Below are 18,621 nucleotides of genomic sequence, written 5' to 3'. Positions count from 1 at the left end.
AATTTCTCTCATTCAATTTATTATTTGTTTCTATTTATCGCTACTTATTTCCGTCTTGTGCTGCTCCCACACAAGGATAAAGTCTTATCCTATCTTAGTATCGGGTTTTAACAAGTCTTCATAAGACTTAACAGATGCCTTATGTTGTTGTGACTTATGTCGCTCAAGGAATGTCATTCAATTATCAGAATCAGAATCAGAAATATTTATTGCCAATTTATGTTTCACATACAAGGAATTTGTCATGGCGAGTGGTGCATAACATTAGACAATAACATTAAACAATAACATTAAACAATCAACAACAATAAGACCAGACACCAGGCTCTGGTCTCAGCCACACTGGTGCTGACCTTAATGCTTAAGGAGAAATCATCAACTGCTCACTGTACATTAACAAAAGGGGATTTATAAAACTATTAAATTTTGCAGCTATACATTAAAAAACTACTTCTGCACAAAATGATTTACATTCTGATGGTATAAAATAACACAATGTGCAAAGAGAAAACTGCAAACGGGAACATTTTCTACACTGGTTGTGTGAGATGGGATAGAAGATGGAAGGAGTGGCTGTACTCTTTACATAATAAAATTGTTGAAATGTAACTGGTGTCTGGTCTTATTTTTTTACTGTGACCTTTTCATCTTTCAGTCGATATATCATTAATTGCTAGCTTTGGTATTGCACTATTACTGCTCCATAAACACACTCAAAAAAACAGTTTATATGTTAGGCACACCCACGCAGGTGATTCTGATTGTCAGGTGATTAGACCTCTCAGGCTGCGTGAGTGTCTACAGTCTGTGCTTGATTGACATCTCCCTGTCTCTCCCATGAGCTTTGTTCAGATAAGATAGATAAGATAATAATTCATTAGTCCCACTGTTGAACCTATTAGAACACTACACACGTATCATTTTTACTTGGCACATGGAGTCTGGCGATCAACCTGATCAGAAATTTAATCAGACATAATAAGCCACTCCTGTTAGGGTGAGCAGGGTTATAAGATTATTTACTATCTCTGGAAATGCTGTTGTTTTTTTTCATTCCAATACAATGACAGCACACTGAATCGTTAATAAAAAATATTTAACTGATGAGAACCACAACCCCCTGGCCCTGTTTTATTCATACATTACTTGTTTATTAAGTCTTCTATCTTATATAGTGTGTTGCAAAAAAGGATCATTGTGGCCTACATTTGAAAAAGACAGACTGTCCCTTATACTGTACGCACAGTAATTTTAATATGCATTTGATGTATTTTTCATATTTATCACTGGAGCAATAAATAATACAATACTATTTTTTATATCAACAATAGATTCAAATAATTGGGGGATATGTTGGAAAACTGCCTGGTTTACTGATAAAACACAAATCAAACTTCCTCCTAAATGTCCACATTTTAAAGCATTTTCTTGTCTTTTCAGTGTGAGTCCAGAAGAAATGTGGCTGAACGTCTACTGTTTGGAAGAAAGAGAGGTTTGTTATTAATTGATGTAGATAGTAATGCGGTACTTGCATCAGTGGAGGGCGCACTAACGATGGGTGTGGGCGTGGTAACTGTATCGCAGCCTTCATGTGAGCGCTGATCTGTAAATAAGTGTTTCTACACTATTATTGTGCATGTATAGGCATATCTAAGTAGGTATGGAGCGGAATAAAAGCAGCATAGCCTTCAATATTAAAATAAAAGTGGTTTCAGCAGGGATGTCGCCATCTTTACTAAGGGACAATAAGCCTAGTGCCATAACACAACTTGTTGTACATTTCTGAAACTTGTAATATGTTTTCTTTACATCGATTTCAATTGTTCTTAAAAGCACCTCACTATGCAGAACATCCTTCACCTATTCAAAATGGCAAGTGACAAAAAAACGTTATGCGTTTCTGTCGGAAATGGTTAGCGAGCGGGTCTGTGTCGCCATGTTTACTTTGGGTGACGCCAACTCTCTTCCATTTTCCTCCGCCTCTGGTTGTCAAGAAGATGGCAGCTTCCAGGCAGGCATGAGAGGAGATACTTCTTCAAAAATCGAATGAATTTGGATTATTGCCTCAAGATAAGACCACATACCCGTGTTTTTGCAATTTCTGCATCGAAATAAGTAAGTAAAAATAGAAAATATTTGCGCCTTTTTCGGTTTGTTATGTTTTGTTGTGGCATACCGCCCGGCCATTTTTCTTGTGGGAGCTGTAGAACTAGGCCGACTGTCGAAAAGATGGCTGCTTCCAGAGACGGCATGAAACATAATAACACTCTGTTTATGCAGTTCCACTCCGTTTAGCTGTGTTTTAAGAGTGTTGTTGCAACTACATTTGTATCAGGTAAAATATGCATGTCAGAATATAACGCAATTACATTGCATTTCATTGTAATATTTGGCGACGCTTTGACAGATGCCAGCCTTACAGCTAACGCTTGTTAGCTTGTGAGCAACTAGCCACCAGTGCTAACGGAGTATAGCTAACGTTAGAAGCCATTTGACTACTACAATTGGGCTTAATTCTTTTGAATATTTCAACAAGATATTCAGTGTCAGTTGTGGTGCGTGCTTCTCACGCTGTTGTGCTTGTTAAAATAAGCTTCTAATATCTCTGTGGCGTTAATAATTGCGTTAAAGGGATTGTAGAGAATGCTAAGCTTGTTTGCTACAATATGGCGACTCCCAGAGAGGCATGAAAATAGCCGACTCTTGTTCACAGTCCTAACCGTGGATTAACTTTGTGGTGTGACTACGTACGGTTCTGCTTTGTTAGGCCTATTACAACTTCATTGAATTTGTTTTTGTATTTAGTGTTTTTCCTCGCAGCTGTTGCTGGCTAAGCTTTCATCTATTTTTCTTTTTCGTCCGCTTCCGCCATTTTTCAGACGGGCAGTAGCGTTAGCGGGGGTTTGTTTGGTTACAAGATGGCGGCTTCCATGGTTCGAATTCAATGGTTAGAAACAACTAAGACAAAACTGTATGAAATACTCGATGTATTTATCAGCACACCTGTAACGTCAAACACATAGTATGGGTTGTAAACCAGCAATTGCTTGCAAGCTATTATTCCGCATTTATTTGTTATTTTTGATTGAATGTGTTCATTAACAATAGCTAACTGCTAACACCGCTAGCTGCTAGCTACTGAGTTGCTACGGCCGCACAAACCGGTTTCAGAAGTTCGCTAACGTTACACTGCACGGGCGGTTCCTGCTGATGAGTTTGTGCGAGTTGGTTAAACGGGTAGATACCACGATTACTTCAGCAAGTTAAAAGTATAATGATCCGTGATTATTCTGTTTGACAGAATCATGACTGCCCCTGGCTCCGCGGTGTCGGTTCTGCAGCCGCGGTGGAAGCGGGTCCTCGGATGGTCCGGTCCGGTTCCTCGGCCCAGGCATGGGCACAGAGCTGTCGCTATTAAGGAGCTGATGGTCGTGTTTGGCGGTGGAAACGAAGGGATTGTGGATGAATTACATGTATACAACACTGGTAAGATACACTTTTGCATGTGAAACAAGCATCATGTATTACTTCATGAATCTGCAGATGTGAAATTACATATAACTCGTTTTTTTCACATTGAGCCTTCGCCCCAAAAAATATATATTTTATATCTAACGACTCGATTCGTGATGTGCAGAACTGTGTAGCGTATAGGCCTCAGCAGGCCAAACAAGTCCTGATTAAATTTGGCCCCCTCTACAGGAGAAAGGGTGGTACTGCACGTTAAAAAAGGCGGGCTAAAATAAAATGGATGATGCTGGTTGGTTTAAGTATACCCTCTGCCCCAATTTCCTGCACACAAACCAATAAGGACAGACAAATTCAGCACATTTGCTTTATGTAATCCCTATCCTTAGATACATATTGTATTTTATGTATACTGCTCATAAGAGGGTTGTTTAGAGGTTATACCAGCGGTTCACAGCCATGTTTAGGTCACAACATTAACTCCCTTCATAATCTGAATGACTTCATATGAGTACGCCTCAACTGATAATTTCCGTCATTATTTGTGATTTGATTCGTAGCAACAAACCAGTGGTTTATCCCAGCGGTCCGTGGTGATATTCCCCCTGGTTGTGCTGCATACGGTTTTGTCTGCGATGGCACCAGATTGCTGGTGTTTGGTGGAATGGTGGAGTACGGAAAGTACAGCAACGATCTCTATGAACTACAGGTAATCCGTCTATGGAAGATAACCCACGTTTTTGTATTGCATTTACACATTAAGATTAATGCAATTGTTTGTGTTCAGTTAATTTAGATATAGTTCTGATATAGCTGTTGTTGAAGCTCATACTAGCATGAAATGAAGACAAATATTCTTACAATAAAAACAAAGTGGACATTGTCTGTGCACATTTTCATGACTACATTTGAGCTTGTCTGTCTGCAGAGATTGTTGATGTAAAAACAAACAACGTCTTACTTGAATATCTGTTAAATGTGAGGAAAAATAATGGATTCTTAGATGCATCGTGATTCTTTCTTGAATGATTCAGAATTTAGAGGGTTCACCGCGTTCCAGCAACTGGCTGAACGTGATGCTAATCAGCCCAAGTTATTCTGACTTTGTCAAGTGCACTATGCCAAAATCATGTCTTTATTGTCGTACTTGCAAAAGCTTCACTCTGCACAATGAATGACGTTTAAGTTGTGTACGTTGTAATATGTTTTATTTCTGGTTATGGCATTAAATAGAGTCCAGATGATTTTCAGCCACTGGAAAATGGAATAGATAAATATTAAATGGAAAAATAAAAAAAGACAAATCCTTATCAGATTGGCAGAAGAGGGAATGAGGTCAACTTGTGTTTGTAACAATTTCTGCTGAGACCTGATGTTGACATAATATGTTGTTTTGACAGTGTGTTTTTTTGTTACAGGCCAGCAGATGGGAATGGAAAAAGTTGAAAGCAAAAAACCCGAAGAATGGTCCCCCTCCATGCCCTCGTCTTGGCCACAGTTTCTCGCTGGTTGGCAACAAATGCTACCTGTTCGGTGGACTAGCCAATGACAGCGAAGACCCAAAAAACAACATTCCCCGGTACGGATGTTTTACCAGCATGGCCCTTTTGCTGCACAAGATGCTTGAGATTCTACTTCAACACGATTGTGACTTCTGTCTGCGTTTTACTTTCAGATACCTGAATGATCTGTACACTCTTGAGCTTCGCGCAGGCTCCAGTGTGGTTGGATGGGATATCCCAATCACATATGGCGTCCTGCCGCCTCCTCGTGAGAGCCACACTGCCGTTGTATACACAGAAAAGACGAGCAGGAAATCTCGCCTGATAATCTATGGAGGGATGAGTGGTTGTCGCCTCGGAGATCTGTGGACACTTGATATTGGTAGGTTTCTAAAAGTGTGACTAGAAAAAATGATGCCACTCAGAGAAAGTGCTGCTATTTATACCCATTCAGACCAACAGGGGTTGAGCATCATCCCCCTTAAAAGTCAATGTTTGACAATGATGTGTGAGAACATGCCTTACTCGAGGTACTTTAATGTATCTGGTTGCATGAAAAAATACAAAAGGGCTTTTGTATAATGTCCTACTGCTGGTCATTGTCTCCAGATACCCTAACATGGAACAAACCGTCAGTCAACGGGACAGCGCCGCTCCCCAGAAGTCTTCACTCTGCCACCACCATCACAAACAAGTGAGACGACTGCTTCACCAAAGCAATAACACATTGAATGTTGTATTTAATCATGTCAGAACTCCCAGAACATCAGGCTGTGTTTGGTAGCAACATCTCACTGATTTCCTTTTTTCTCAATGTGCAGGATGTATGTTTTTGGAGGATGGGTTCCATTGGTAATGGACGATGTCAAAGTGGCGACACACGAGAAGGAGTGGAAGTGCACAAACACTCTTGCCTGCCTAAATCTAGGTTTGTCTAACTCTGTATTCATTACGCTTAGTTTCACTCGGAAGAGGTTTGAGTAAAACGGCCTTCACTGCAGTTAACTTTTGTACCACGTGTCTGTCTGTCTGTAGACTCCATGTGTTGGGAGACGGTGTTGATGGATACTCTTGAAGACAACATCCCTAGGGCCCGTGCTGGCCACTGTGCTGTGGCCATCAATTCTAGACTCTATGTATGGAGCGGCCGCGATGGTTATCGTAAAGCTTGGAACAATCAAGTCTGTTGTAAAGACCTCTGGTACCTGGAAACAGGTATGTGTGCTGCAACATGGTTTCGTCGTTTAAAAGGGACTTCTATGGGTCAGATTGTGTCATTGTTGTTAAATTTGTTGTCCTCCGCCCTCCTCAGAGCGACCACATGCCCCTGCCAGGGTGCAGCTAGTCCGTGCCAACACAAACTCTCTTGAGGTGAGCTGGGGTGCCGTCTCAACTGCTGACACCTACTTACTGCAGCTGCAGAAATATGACATCCCTGCAACTCCAGCTACAGCCTCGCCAGTCATGAGTGCCAGCCCTGTGCAGCCTCTGAACTCTCCAAAGAGCCCTGCACCGGCTGTTGTAGCACTGTCTGCTCAGAGCCTAACCCAGACAGGTATTATAACACTAGTGACCACTGATTCCTCTTTTCCAACGCTTCCAAGTCCATTGTTATCACTAAACCAGAAAACTCAGCAACTGCGAAGACGCTGCACATAAAGTCTGATCATCGGTTTCTTTGTTACAGCTGTGTTGAAGGTTGCAGCGCAACAGTCTGCCACAGGCACATCTGTTGTCACAGTCCGCCCCAGCCAGCCTGGGAAATCCCCAATCACTCTGACGTCCCTTCCACCAGGTGTTCGTATGGTAATGCCGGCCCAGACCACCCAAGGATCGGTATGAGCAGCAATCTTGCACTGCATTTTTTTCACATTAAAGATTTTCTTTGCAGTAAATGTCATCAGATCAGTACATGTGCCCAATCATGTGTTTTCTTGTTTGTTGTGTTTTTTTCAGCCAATTGGGAGTAGCCCTCAGATGAGTGGCATGGCAGCTTTGGCTGCTGCAGCTGCAGCAACACAGAAGATCCCGCCCTCTTCTGCAGGCACTCTCCTAAATGTTCCAGCAGGTGCCACCATTCTGAAAACAGTAGCTGTTTCCCCTGGCACAACCACAATGAAAATGGCTTCTCCACTCATGGTACAGATCTCACTAAACATTCTCAATTTTATTACATTGTGTGCATTCTGTCCGTCCTGGGTCAATTCTGAAAATATTGTTGTGCTTGTAGGTCAGTAACCCGGCCACCAGGATGCTGAAAACTGCTGCAGCCCAGGTGGGCACAGCGACCGGGTCCTCTCCCACCACCACCAGACCCATCATCACTGTGCACAAGTCTGGTGCAGTCACAGTGGCCCAGCAGGCCCAGGTGGTAACCACTGTGGTGGGAGGAGTTACCAAGACCATCACCCTGGTCAAGAGTCCCCTCACCATGGGGAGTGGTGGCACTCTGGTAAGAGAGGAGGACAATGTGGAAAATCTGTAGCACAGGGATGTCTCTCGGACCACCACTCCGAGAGCACCCTTTGGTGCTTTCACATGCATGCTGTAAATTATGGGTTCTGTAGGTTTTTTTTAATGTCTTGTCCCAGAGATGGTGACAACATGCACTTAGCTTTAACTCGTGGGGGAGGGAGTAAAGGTTGGACTACAGTGACTGTTGGAGAATAGTACTAAGAAAACAGGGAGCATGATGTTAGTGATTTGCATGACTGTTGGTCAGTTATGGCTCAAATTTTTATTTGTAGAGCCACCAGTGGTCCAGCTTCCCACTGAACTCCCTGTGCTGTCCCAATGTTTTCTTGCGACTCGTGAACTTGAGTCTCTCTTCTATGTTTGCAGATCTCCAACCTTGGCAAGATGATGTCTGTGGTACAAACCAAGCCAGGGCAGACATCTATCACAGGCCAGGCTTCCAATAACCCTCTCACACAGCTCATACAGGTCAGCTATATGCACGAATGAATAAAAATAAAACAGGAGGTAGCTTAAAACTCCTGAGAACGGAACCAGATGTCTTTCTGCAAATGGTTTGCATAACTTGTGCCTCTCTCCTCCCAGACAAAGGGTCCCCTCCCAGCCGGCACCATCCTGAAGCTGGTGACCTCCGCAGATGGCAAGCCCACAACCATCATCACCACTTCCCAGGCAGGAGGCGCAGGAAACAAGCCCCATATCCTCAACATCAGCGGTGTCTCTCCTACCACCACTAAGCAGGGCACCACCATCATCAAGACCATCCCCATGTCGGCCATAATGTCCCAGTCTGGAGCTGCAGGTCTAAACTCACGCAAGTTTACGTTAATTACTACATATCACAACGGCCTGCACATTCATGACGGAGAACAGTACTACAAAAGAAGTCAAGTTTAAGCAAAACCTGAACCAGATGAACATCTGGATCACATGTTTTTTGTCATCTGGTTGGATTTTCAGCTCAGCAGTGGTTGCATGTCACAACAGAAGTAGTGATGATGTAGTCTGGCAATGAGTGGGAATGGAAAAAAACTGAATTATTCGCAGCTGTAAGTTACCCATGGTCTGTTGTTTGGGTGTCTTGAGATGAAAATTAACTTGAGGCATACATGCTTTTGTCCTTGCAGGTGTGACGAGCAGTGCAGGCATGAAAACGCCGATCACAATCCTTACCACAAAGGTGATGACCACTGGGACTGCTGGTAAAATCATCACTGCCGTGCCCAAACTTGCCACTGCAGGCGGCCAACAGGGACTGACGCAGGTAATGTGACTGTTTGTTGGCCGCAGTCTTTATTGCCATCATCGCTTATGTTGCAGATGAGGAGACTGATCCTGAATTGTGTGTCTCTAGGTGGTTTTGAAGGGTGCTCCTGGGCAACCTGGCACTATTTTGCGCACCGTGCCCATGAGCACAGTCGGTGGTGTTCGACTTGTTACACCAGTGTCGGTATCTGCTGTTAAGCCCACCGTCACCACTCTGGTGGTCAAGGGGACTACTGGTAAGAATAACAATGTTCTTGTGATTTGTTTTTAATGATTTATTATTAGATCACATTAATATGTTATCACAGATAACACTTTTGGTTTTCATCTTTTAATGCCACTTCTCTTCCTTCCAGGTGTCACCACTCTGGGGACAGTCTCTGGTGCAGTCTCCTCAAGCCTGGCAGGAAGCACAGTGGGAAGTTCCAACGCCTCTCTGGTCACCCCCATCAACACACTGGGAACCATCGCTACACTGTCCAGCCAGGTCATCAGCCCAGCTGCCATAACCGTTTCAACTGCTCAGACCAACCTGACTTCTGCTTCCACATTGCCCTCCTCCACCATGACAGTGCAAGTAAGACCCTGCAGATTGTTGTATTTAGCATTGTAATCATCGTGGCAGCAGTATGCACCACAAGCTTTTAATTACTACATTTAAAAAGTTAAGAAAAAGATTGTAAATGTTGTTGATGGCCATTTCTGTTACTACAGAACAACGGCAGAGCTACTGCTAGATAAACAATGGGATAAGAGTTAGGGAGAGGGTATAAAAGGACTTCCCTTTTGAGCTGTTTGACTGAAAGAGAACTTAAATTGATTGTCTTCTGCCTAGAACCAGCCCACCCAGGTGACTCTGATCACAACTCCCAGTGGTGTAGAAGCTCAACCAGTGCAGGATCTACCAGTGTCCATCCTGGCTTCACCCACCTCTGAGCAGCCCAGCTCGTCTGAGGCTGGAGCGGCTGGAGACGGCTCTGGGACCGTCACCCTGGTGTGCTCCAACCCGCCCTGCGAGACCCACGAGACAGGAACCACCAACACAGCCACCACCTCGTCGGCCACCATGGGAGCAGGACAGGTCTGTTCTAACCCGCCCTGCGAGACCCATGAAACCGGAACCACCAACACAGCCACCACCTCCTCTCCTGCAATGGGAGGACAGATGTGCTCTAACCCGCCATGCGAGACCCACGAAACAGGCACCACCAACACAGCCACAACTGCGTCATCAAACATGTCCACACCGCGTATGTGCTCCAACCCACCATGCGAGACCCATGAAACCGGGACAACTAACACGGCCACCACAGCGTCGGCTAACATGGGAGGAGCCCAGCAGCCGTGCTCCAACCCACCCTGTGAGACCCACGTGACGGGCACTACCAACACATCCACCCAGTCGTCATCTAACATGAACGCAGGCCAGACGAGCACCGTGCAGAGGGTGTGCTCCAACCCACCCTGCGAAACACACGAGACGGGGACCACCAACACCCCGTCCACGGCCACCTCCAGCATGGGAGGCGACCAGACCAGCACAGCGGAGGGCCAGGTCCAGAGGGTTTGCTCCAACCCGCCCTGTGAAACGCACGAAACTGGGACCACCAACACAGCCACCACTGCCACCTGCAGTATGGAGACAGGCGAGGGCACAGGTATACCCAAATGTGCTGTAATTTAATTGATTGTGAAATAAACGTATTGGTTGGAAGTCTAACTTAAAATATGTCAACAGCCCAGCAGACAGAGGAGGGAGCAGAAGGTACCAGCAGCCCTGAAGTGACCACCCCCACCCCCACCCCCACCACCACTGCAGCAGCAGCAGCAGCAGCAGCCGCAGCAGCAGCAGCCACGGCTACCACAACTCAGGGCAGGGCCATCACAACCGTCACTCAGTCCACACCGGCCCCCGGACCCTCTGTACCTGTAAGAAACGCATTAATACACCGGCAAGCTTAACAAGTGATCTAACCACCACTGCTGAGTCATGGCAATCTCAGCAGATGTCTTCCTGAAACATAGTTTCCCATTGCGACCAATCTGTATGTTTTCTTTGTTTCTTTCTCCAGTCGATCTCATCAATCACAGAGGGTGTGAGTACTGCTACCAGCTCCACAGAGGAACCCATGCAAACCGATGAGACGGCATCAGCAGAAGCTGCAGCTGCAGAGGAGGGAGCCTCCGCTATGGAGACGCAGGCAGAGGTAAATAACAGTGTAATGTCACACAAATGCCAGTGTCGGCTTAAAGTCCATTCATTTAAAGATGTATAGAGTGCGTATATGACCTGTAATGTGTTCTCTCAGGGAGAAGCAGCCACCGCTGCAGCCTTGAATCTGCCCTCAGAGCTGATGTCTGAGGGTCAGGGCACCACTCTCATGGTGACGGGGCTGTCGGACGAGGAGCTAGCTGTGACTGCAGCAGCGGAGGCCGCTGCTCAGGCAGCAGCCACCGAAGAAGCCCAGGCCCTCGCTATCCAGGCTGTCCTCCAGGCAGCCCAGCAAGCAGTAATGAGTGAGTTCAGCCATAGTCTAGTATAGTATCGTCAGATCTCTCTGCACACTTGGTTTTGATTGTGAAATGTAGTGTCATAGATTAGAGTCTTTCTGTAGTAAAGTGGGGGAAAAGGCATGAACGGATCCATGTATTCATGCTGTCAGTGAATGAATTCTTCAATATCTTCTCTGTTCATAGATGAGAGCAATTCCACTGGTGAGAGCCAGCAGCCCACCACCATCCCCATCATGCTGACTCAGCAGGAGCTCGCAGCGCTGGTCCACCAGCAGCAGCAGCTGCAGCTGCAGGAGGCTCAGGCTGCTGCACAGCAGGCCAGCGTGGACAGTAGCGTGCCCACCGAGGGCCTCGCCCCCGCTGACAGCCTCAACGACCCCTCTGTCGAGAGCAACGGGCACAATGAGATGGCTGCTGCGGTCACCAGTGCTGTGGCGTCACTGCTGCCACGTACCACTGCTGAGAGTAAGACTTACTGCTTTTCTTTGACGGTTAGCGACGGATGTCTTTTTGAACCGAGATTGACTGTTCCTTTTTCACTCCGCAGCACTCGCTCCATCAAGCACGTTTGCGCCCTCTGTATCGGTGGCAAGTCCAGCCAAGCTGCAAGCAGCAGCCGCTCTAGCAGAGGTCGCCAATGGGATCGAGGGAGAGGTGAGCTATTGGACAACATCTGGCTGGTTCAGCTTGCTCAAAGAGAGGAGAAATGTAACAGTTTTTCTTTTTGTTGTTGTTTTCTAACAGAAACAAGCCCCTCAGCCAACCCCAGTGAAGGCTGTTGTAAAAAAAGAGAACCAGTGGTTCGATGTTGGAATTGTTAAAGTGACAAATATGGTGGTCACCCACTTCTATATGCCAGGAGACAACTCTCAAGGAGATGTAAGTTTCTCAGGAGGCTCCTTTCATGCTTGGATGACTCCATGTTGGAGGTCTCAGTGCATCTCTAATCCCTGCGTTTTGTTTGGCAGGATGACTCTGGCGTCATGCCAGACTACGGCCAGATGAAGAAAATGGAGCTGCAGCCCGGCACAGCTTACAAGTTCCGTGTTGCTGGAATAAACGCTTGTGGCCGTGGATCTTTCTCTGAGATATCTGCTTTCAAGACTTGCCTGCCAGGCTTCCCAGGGGCTCCTTGCGCCATCAAAATCAGCAAGGTAAACACGCCAGTAAAGCCCCTTATCCTTCCTTCCTCATTTAGCTGTGGATCTGTGTAAAACATAACACCAGCTGCTTTCGGGCACTGGGTAGTAATCGTCCACTGTCCCTATGCAGAGCCCAGATGGTGCCCACCTGACCTGGGAGCCGCCCTCAGTGACGTCGGGGAAGATCATCGAGTACTCTGTGTACCTGGCCATCCAGAGCAACCAGACGGCCGAGGCCAAGGCCTCCACCCCGGCACAGCTAGCCTTCATGCGCGTGTACTGTGGACCCAACCCCTCATGCTTGGTGCAGTCGTCCAGCCTCTCCAATGCCCACATCGACTACACCACCAAGCCTGCCATCATCTTCCGCATTGCCGCCCGCAACGAGAAGGGTTACGGTCCCGCCACCCAAGTCCGATGGCTGCAAGGTGAGCACACAAGGAATCGCACACACTAACTGTCAAACCTTTGTAAGAGAGCAATTCCTCGTTGGATAGATTTCAACCGTTTGTCTGCTTTGTAGAATCTGGCAAAGACGCCGCCTCTGCAAAACCGGCCGCCAAAAGACCAGGCACCTCTCCTGATACGTAAGTACAGCGTCTACATTTCGTACTGTTCACACAGGCTCGACATTAAACATGCAATACTTATTCTGGTTTTATGTGTGCTCTTGCAGTAAGGCTACTGGTCCAAAGAAAGCAAGGACGGACCAGTGAGGTTGCCCAGAGACCCCACCCAGTCTTTTGTCCTTTTTCCACTCGCTGTCCTTTTTTTTTTTTTTTTTTAATCAGGAAGACTGACCTTCACCCCCCATCCTCATCCTAATCTCATCCTCCACCCTCAAGTCTCAGATCAAGACGGCAATGGAGGCAGAACAAGCATATGAAGCCGAGATGAAAGTCAATCTGAGAGATGTTTCTGTAGATAAAAACCCTCCTTCCTCCTCGTTCTGTTGGTTGTACTATTTTTAGAGCAACACAAACTTAGAAGCACATTATCTTTTTCAGTCACATCCCCTCCCATCGTTTTAACATCTATTTTTGGCTTGTTTCAGTAGTTAAGCAGCATAGAGAATAATTTACATCTTTCACAAATTGGGAGCCAGGCTGAGCTCATTTGTTACCTTTTGTTTTTGTCTTTTTGTTTTGTGAATCCTGGGGGGATGTAGAGAGAGACTACACGAAATGATGTACAGTGTTGGGGAAAAAAGAGCTGTGGAGGCATGAGTTTTAGATGAGAGGAAAAAATCGGTATGGATACAAATAAAGCACTTGTCCTCAACGACGGAGGACATCATTCTTTTCTTTTTTTTTTTTCTTTTTTTTGGTCAAAACTAATTTGCTTCATCGAGAACCAAGTCTGTATTCATCGTGCTGGACTCCAGTCTCCTGTAAATGTCATCACTGTGCGCTTTTTACCCCCCAAGATGAGGACTGGTGGCCGACACTTCGAAGTGGACAAAAAATGAAAAAAGGACGAAGAGATTTGTAGAGAATGAATGACAGACAGACTTTGCTAGGACTGAGACTTGCAACACACACACACACAAAAATCTTCCCAAAAAAATTAGCAAGCATTGACGCAGAAGATCTTTTGTGTAGTTTATTTTTGTATTTTTTAAGCTTTTTTGTTTTTCTTTCTTTCTTTTCCTGTGTGTATGTTGTGTGCATTTTAAAAAAAAAACAACAAAAACATCACTTTTTTTAACAGTTGTTCATCCCCATAGTTTGTGTTGGTGGGAAGATCGGTGGCTGTGTTGCGGTTGCCACTCTATTTTTAAAAATCTTCATTCAGTTGGTTGTATGTTCTTGTTCGCAGATGGTCACGAGAGAGAGAAAGACTTTTGTATTTGTTCCGAGTAGAACCCACAGAAGTTATAGGACTGAAGTGGAAGAGTTTTTACTTTGTTTACTACTCAATGCTTGTGTTGCTTTGTTTGCCAAACATGGAGTTTCACGGGGTATGAGGAAAACATCAGATCTTGTCCTACCTTCCCCCCCCCCCCCAAATATCCCGATCAGTTGTCCTACGCTTGTTATGCTCATGAATGTGGCGTCTCACCTCTTTAATTTTTTTAGAATGGCAAATTATATTCGTCGACATATTTTCCCCCTATCCTATTGATGTATGTGAATCCAATTTAATAAATTTTAATTTTTGTTTTCCTCCCACGGCTCTGTATTTCAGACTACAGATGGTGTGCAGCTTACTGTGATGTGTTAACCCGTATGTCTTTCTATGGGGATGTTTTGGGGAAGAAAGCTTACATAGCCGGAGTGTACTCACTTGTAAATTAGTTCGTTCATAGAGCAAGAATAAAACAAACAAAAACAACATCTTGGCCTTTTATATAATTACCTGTAACAAACTGTTTTTACATGTTGGTCATCTCTTGATTGCCTTTTGTGTCTTTACTTATAAAAGAAACAAATATATATATATATATATAAATATATATATAGTCTCCCCGATGGCTCTAATTTGCTTCTGTCCAGCTGATTCACTGTAGGAGTCTGAATCACTGCTAGCTTCATTACGGTATAAGAAGTTGTACAGGGAGGTGGTTTCTGACCGGACGTGAGTGTATATCTACTTTGTACGGGCGGATTCGCTTTGTTATGGTAACGGCCAGGAAGATTAAGAGCCAAGGTTTTCGCTCAGCCGCCTTTTTCTTCGGCTGGCACCTTTGGTTTCCCCCGTTTGTTGGGTTTCTCCCAATTTTCTTACTAGGAATTAACTTTCTCTTCATATGCATTCATCATTTTTGTGTGTGTCAGTGTGTCTGTTGAACAAAAACTAGACATGCATGCAAAAGCAGTGTATTTTAGTAGTGATGCCTTAAGTTAGACCATAAGCTGAAGGTTCTCCCAAAAAAAAAAAAAAAAAAACATTTAACGAGTTTGTTCCTCTCTCTCTCTCCATGTGGTATACAATTGTGTCCTTTCCTTCCACAGTACCTTTGCTGGGTCACTATTTTTGCACCCTCGTTAGATAGGTCATCATCAGCAGTGCCGAGGTCTCTCTGAACTTTCCCTCCCACGCTGGGACGAGTGCTGCTCTCAGCACTCACAGGTGTTGCGAGTTTCTCTCGGCTGTTCGCAGGTTATCTGGAAATGTCCTGTATTTTCCAATGTGTGTTTTTTGTACTGTAGGGAGTAATGTATCTTTTATCATCAAAAAATAAACATGTTAAACATAAAAGAGATGCTGCATCTTTTCTCCTTTTTTTTCCACCACAAAGATTTTTGTTTTTTAAAGTGCTTGAATCACCTGTTGTAAGCCGCTCTGAGCGGCTCTCAGGAACGGCTTCTCCACATCCAGGTCCTCTTTGGCGCTTCCCTCAAAGTACTCTGCTCTTATCTCCTCACACCACAACAGGGCCTTATTGACAGACACCTGCAGGGACCGAGGCACAGTGCAAGCAATATTTATTATAAGGATGTAAACAATAGGTTTCCTTCAAAGTGAACGCAGTGGAAAGTAATTAATCCCCTCATGTACAATTTTAATTACATTCTAAAAGCCAAATATTACACTGTTACATGAACAGTGAAAGCTGTTTGTAATGGAACTGTTATAAAGAAGTTATTTATTTATTTTTAAAATGATTACCTGGATATTACATTGGTTGTGACAATTAATTTTGTTATTGATCAATCTGCCAACAATTTTCTCAATTAACCAATTAATCTGTCAGAAATATACCTGTTTGATTGATAATCCAATGCCACGAAAGAGTGTATGGTTTATGTATTTTCTAGAATACTGTTACTCGTATAAACTTTCGAAAGACACCTGTTGACCCCCTAGTTTATTTTCACTATTTCACGTATCTTTGCTACCTCCCGGTTGCTCAGGTCAGTCTTGTTGCCCAGCACGATGAAGGGGAAGTGTTGCGGGTCCTGAGGCTCGCCCTGGATCAGGAACTCCTTCCTCCACTGCTCCAGGGCAGAGAAACTAGTCGTGGATGTGACATCAAACACCAGCATGCAGCAGTGCGCTCCTCTGTACAGAGGTGTACCCAGAGACTGGAACCTCTCCGTGCCCGCAGTGTCCCAGAGCTGAGGGAACATTTAACACTCATTTTATCAACAGATTACTACTTGTTCCCACGTGGAGGTGTGGTTGCAGGTGCACAGAGATGCTACCTGAAGGTTGACTGTGTCCTCATCTATCTGGAGCGTTTTGGAGAGGAAGTCGGTCCCTACCGTGGCCCGGTACATGTTGGTGAACCGGTGATTCACGTATCTGTTCATGAAGGAGGATTTTCCCACCCTGTGCAAACACACGTGCATTAAGATCATTAAAGGTAGAACACACTCAAAATCTCACGTTCCTTCCGCAGACATTTAGGCTACTTTTCATCTTTTATTCTCATGGCACTGGTAAATAACTAATAAAAAAATAACTAATATATATTAGGCTTTACACCTCAGTTTTACATTACATTACAGAGTAAATGAAAGTGAAACAACTGTCGTAGGAGCAGCAAATCAAAACTGTACAACAGGAGTGATAATGAGATTTTAAAACAAGATAGTCGATGTTTACCCGGAGCTTCCTATGAGGATTATCTTCAGTGTAACCGGACTTCTGTCGTTCATGGTCACGTCTGTTCGGGTTTGTTTCTACCGGAGCTTCAGCTGCTGCTGCCTTCAAGTGCTCCTCGGAATTTTGGCTGTCTTGTAAATTTGAGGTGTGTCTCAGTAGCAAAGTGGGTGTTAGAAAGATGTTAGGAATCTAAGTCAGGTTATTTTTGATTCAGTCTGTCTAACTACTACTTTTAACTACATTTTTACGTAAAATAAATAGTCCATAGGGTGTTTCAAAGCCCTCTCTACAATGGCAGGAATCTAATTCTGGCTGGGAAATAGTGAACCCTACACTGGTGGCATAAAAGCATAAAAGGAGTCTAAAAATATTTGCATCAAATTAAATTAAACAGCCACGATATGTCATTGTCTGTAGGATGTAGGTACTAAACCTGTGTTTTGTGACCTCGTACTCGTACGTAATGTACTTTTAATTGAAAATGTTCATGTAGCCAAAGTAGCCTTTTAGTGGCTAATACTTATAATATTCCAGAGTTGAAAGTACCTGAACTCCACAGGTGTCACTTTGCTTTATTGTTGATGTTATGTATGTAATTCAGTATTTCCTACAGCCCTCGAAGGCACCATAAAACAATGCGTGTTGGCACACAGCTGACCTCTGTCCTGTCTGAGTCACGACCCAAAGGTACAGCTGATTTCAGAATAAAAGATAAAAATAGGTTGAAAACAAAACACAACACTCCTATAATTCTAAAACACAAAGATAGATGTTCCCTGTGCTTATCTATTTTAGTTTGTTTCTGTTTTGCGATGTATATTGTTCTGCAGAAATTAAAACACAAAAAATATCTTAATTTAATACTTTCACCTGAGACTGTTGCTAAATATTTTAAGACAGGCAGTTGTGTTTTATTCAATTTATTCAATAAAGCTACTTGATTCAGAAGAAAATGGGCAGCATCTGCTTCATTTATTTAACGTCACTGTAAAACAGTCACTTTTAAATAAAAGTCAATTACTGTAATCTACTGTAGAGTATATTGGATTATTTGTTTATGTGCCACTAGGGGGCAGTATAGGCCTCAGGTGATTCACCTTTCTTACAGGATTTCCTTTCTGTTGGAGCCGTGGAGGTGGTGTTATCTACAGTATAATATTTTAAGTGATTCATTCTTTTTCAACTGAATGTGAAGCTTCTTTATTTAATCCTTAGAAAATGTACAATATTTGAAGTAAAAGGACAGAAAAGCCATCATAGAAGAAGGAAACACGTTCAAATTTACTCACATTTTGCATTGTGATTTTTTTCAGCTTTTCCTCTCAATATGTAACGTTTCAATTAATCTGTAATACATTGAACTTTCTTTAAAATCTTTAGTGTTGCAGCACACACACATATCACAATACAACTTCTATATTTTTAACAATTACATATACCACAAAAAATCCTATAGTAATACAAACCCATCCTCAATTTTATGTAATTAATTGTTGAATTGTATACAACATGTTGAAATTTAATGTGCTGTGATTTTGTACGGCTGCTACTTTGGTCAGGCCTCTCTAGTAAAACAGATTCTGGATCTCAGTCAGACTTCCTGATAAAATAAAAATAAATGAAAAACCTGTTATCTTCGGTTTGGATGTTTCACTAAACATCATAAAGCTTCAACAAAGCGTTGAAACAAGCTAATACAGTAG

The 18,621-nt window shown here is 43.9% G+C and overlaps 2 protein-coding genes across 2 annotated transcripts; one reads left to right on the top strand and one right to left on the bottom strand.

The window, feature by feature from the left end:
- The first annotated feature begins 1,969 nt into the window (after positions 1–1,969).
- On the top strand, positions 1,970–15,568 carry hcfc1a (host cell factor C1a). Its single transcript, XM_031872456.1, has 28 exons — positions 1,970–2,115; positions 3,302–3,486; positions 4,029–4,177; positions 4,887–5,047; positions 5,144–5,352; positions 5,580–5,664; positions 5,792–5,898; positions 6,006–6,185; positions 6,283–6,525; positions 6,658–6,806; positions 6,927–7,109; positions 7,201–7,422; positions 7,812–7,913; positions 8,031–8,259; positions 8,573–8,709; positions 8,800–8,947; positions 9,068–9,288; positions 9,547–10,369; positions 10,450–10,640; positions 10,784–10,918; positions 11,021–11,228; positions 11,409–11,690; positions 11,773–11,879; positions 11,970–12,104; positions 12,194–12,379; positions 12,498–12,795; positions 12,891–12,954; positions 13,044–15,568. The coding sequence occupies exons 2-28, from the start codon at positions 3,306–3,308 to the stop codon at positions 13,081–13,083; spliced, it is 5,175 nt and encodes a 1,724-aa protein (XP_031728316.1). The 5' UTR covers positions 1,970–2,115; positions 3,302–3,305; the 3' UTR covers positions 13,084–15,568.
- LOC116397406 (ras-related protein rab7) lies at positions 14,360–17,021 on the bottom strand. The gene is made up of 5 exons (XM_031872829.1): positions 16,919–17,021; positions 16,516–16,642; positions 16,210–16,428; positions 15,638–15,763; positions 14,360–15,513 (listed from the first exon to the last, which is right to left on the bottom strand). The coding sequence occupies exons 1-5, from the start codon at positions 16,969–16,971 to the stop codon at positions 15,427–15,429; spliced, it is 612 nt and encodes a 203-aa protein (XP_031728689.1). The 5' UTR covers positions 16,972–17,021; the 3' UTR covers positions 14,360–15,426.
- Positions 17,022–18,621: the final 1,600 nt, after the last annotated feature.

Source organism: Anarrhichthys ocellatus, unplaced genomic scaffold, assembly GCF_004355925.1.
Source record: "Anarrhichthys ocellatus isolate YVR2014 unplaced genomic scaffold, GSC_Weel_1.0 scaffold1, whole genome shotgun sequence".
Lineage (NCBI taxonomy): Eukaryota > Metazoa > Chordata > Actinopteri > Perciformes > Anarhichadidae > Anarrhichthys > Anarrhichthys ocellatus.
The sequence above is the reverse complement of the archived record's forward strand: the minus strand, read 5'-3'. Positions and strand labels throughout refer to the sequence as shown.

Coding starts and splice junctions, on each gene's coding strand:
- hcfc1a (XM_031872456.1), top strand. CDS start 3,306: ATGACTGCCCCTGGCTCCGCGGTGTCGGTTCTGCAGCCGCGGTGGAAG. Junction 4,178..4,886: donor ACGATCTCTATGAACTACAG/GTAATCCGTCTA, acceptor TTTTTGTTACAG/GCCAGCAGATGGGAATGGAA. Junction 6,526..6,657: donor TCAGAGCCTAACCCAGACAG/GTATTATAACAC, acceptor TCTTTGTTACAG/CTGTGTTGAAGGTTGCAGCG.
- LOC116397406 (XM_031872829.1), bottom strand. CDS start 16,971: ATGAACGACAGAAGTCCGGTTACACTGAAGATAATCCTCATAGGAAGC. Junction 16,643..16,918: donor ATCCTCATAGGAAGCTCCGG/GTAAACATCGAC, acceptor GTGTTTGCACAG/GGTGGGAAAATCCTCCTTCA. Junction 15,764..16,209: donor CTGACCTGAGCAACCGGGAG/GTAGCAAAGATA, acceptor CGGTCCCTGCAG/GTGTCTGTCAATAAGGCCCT.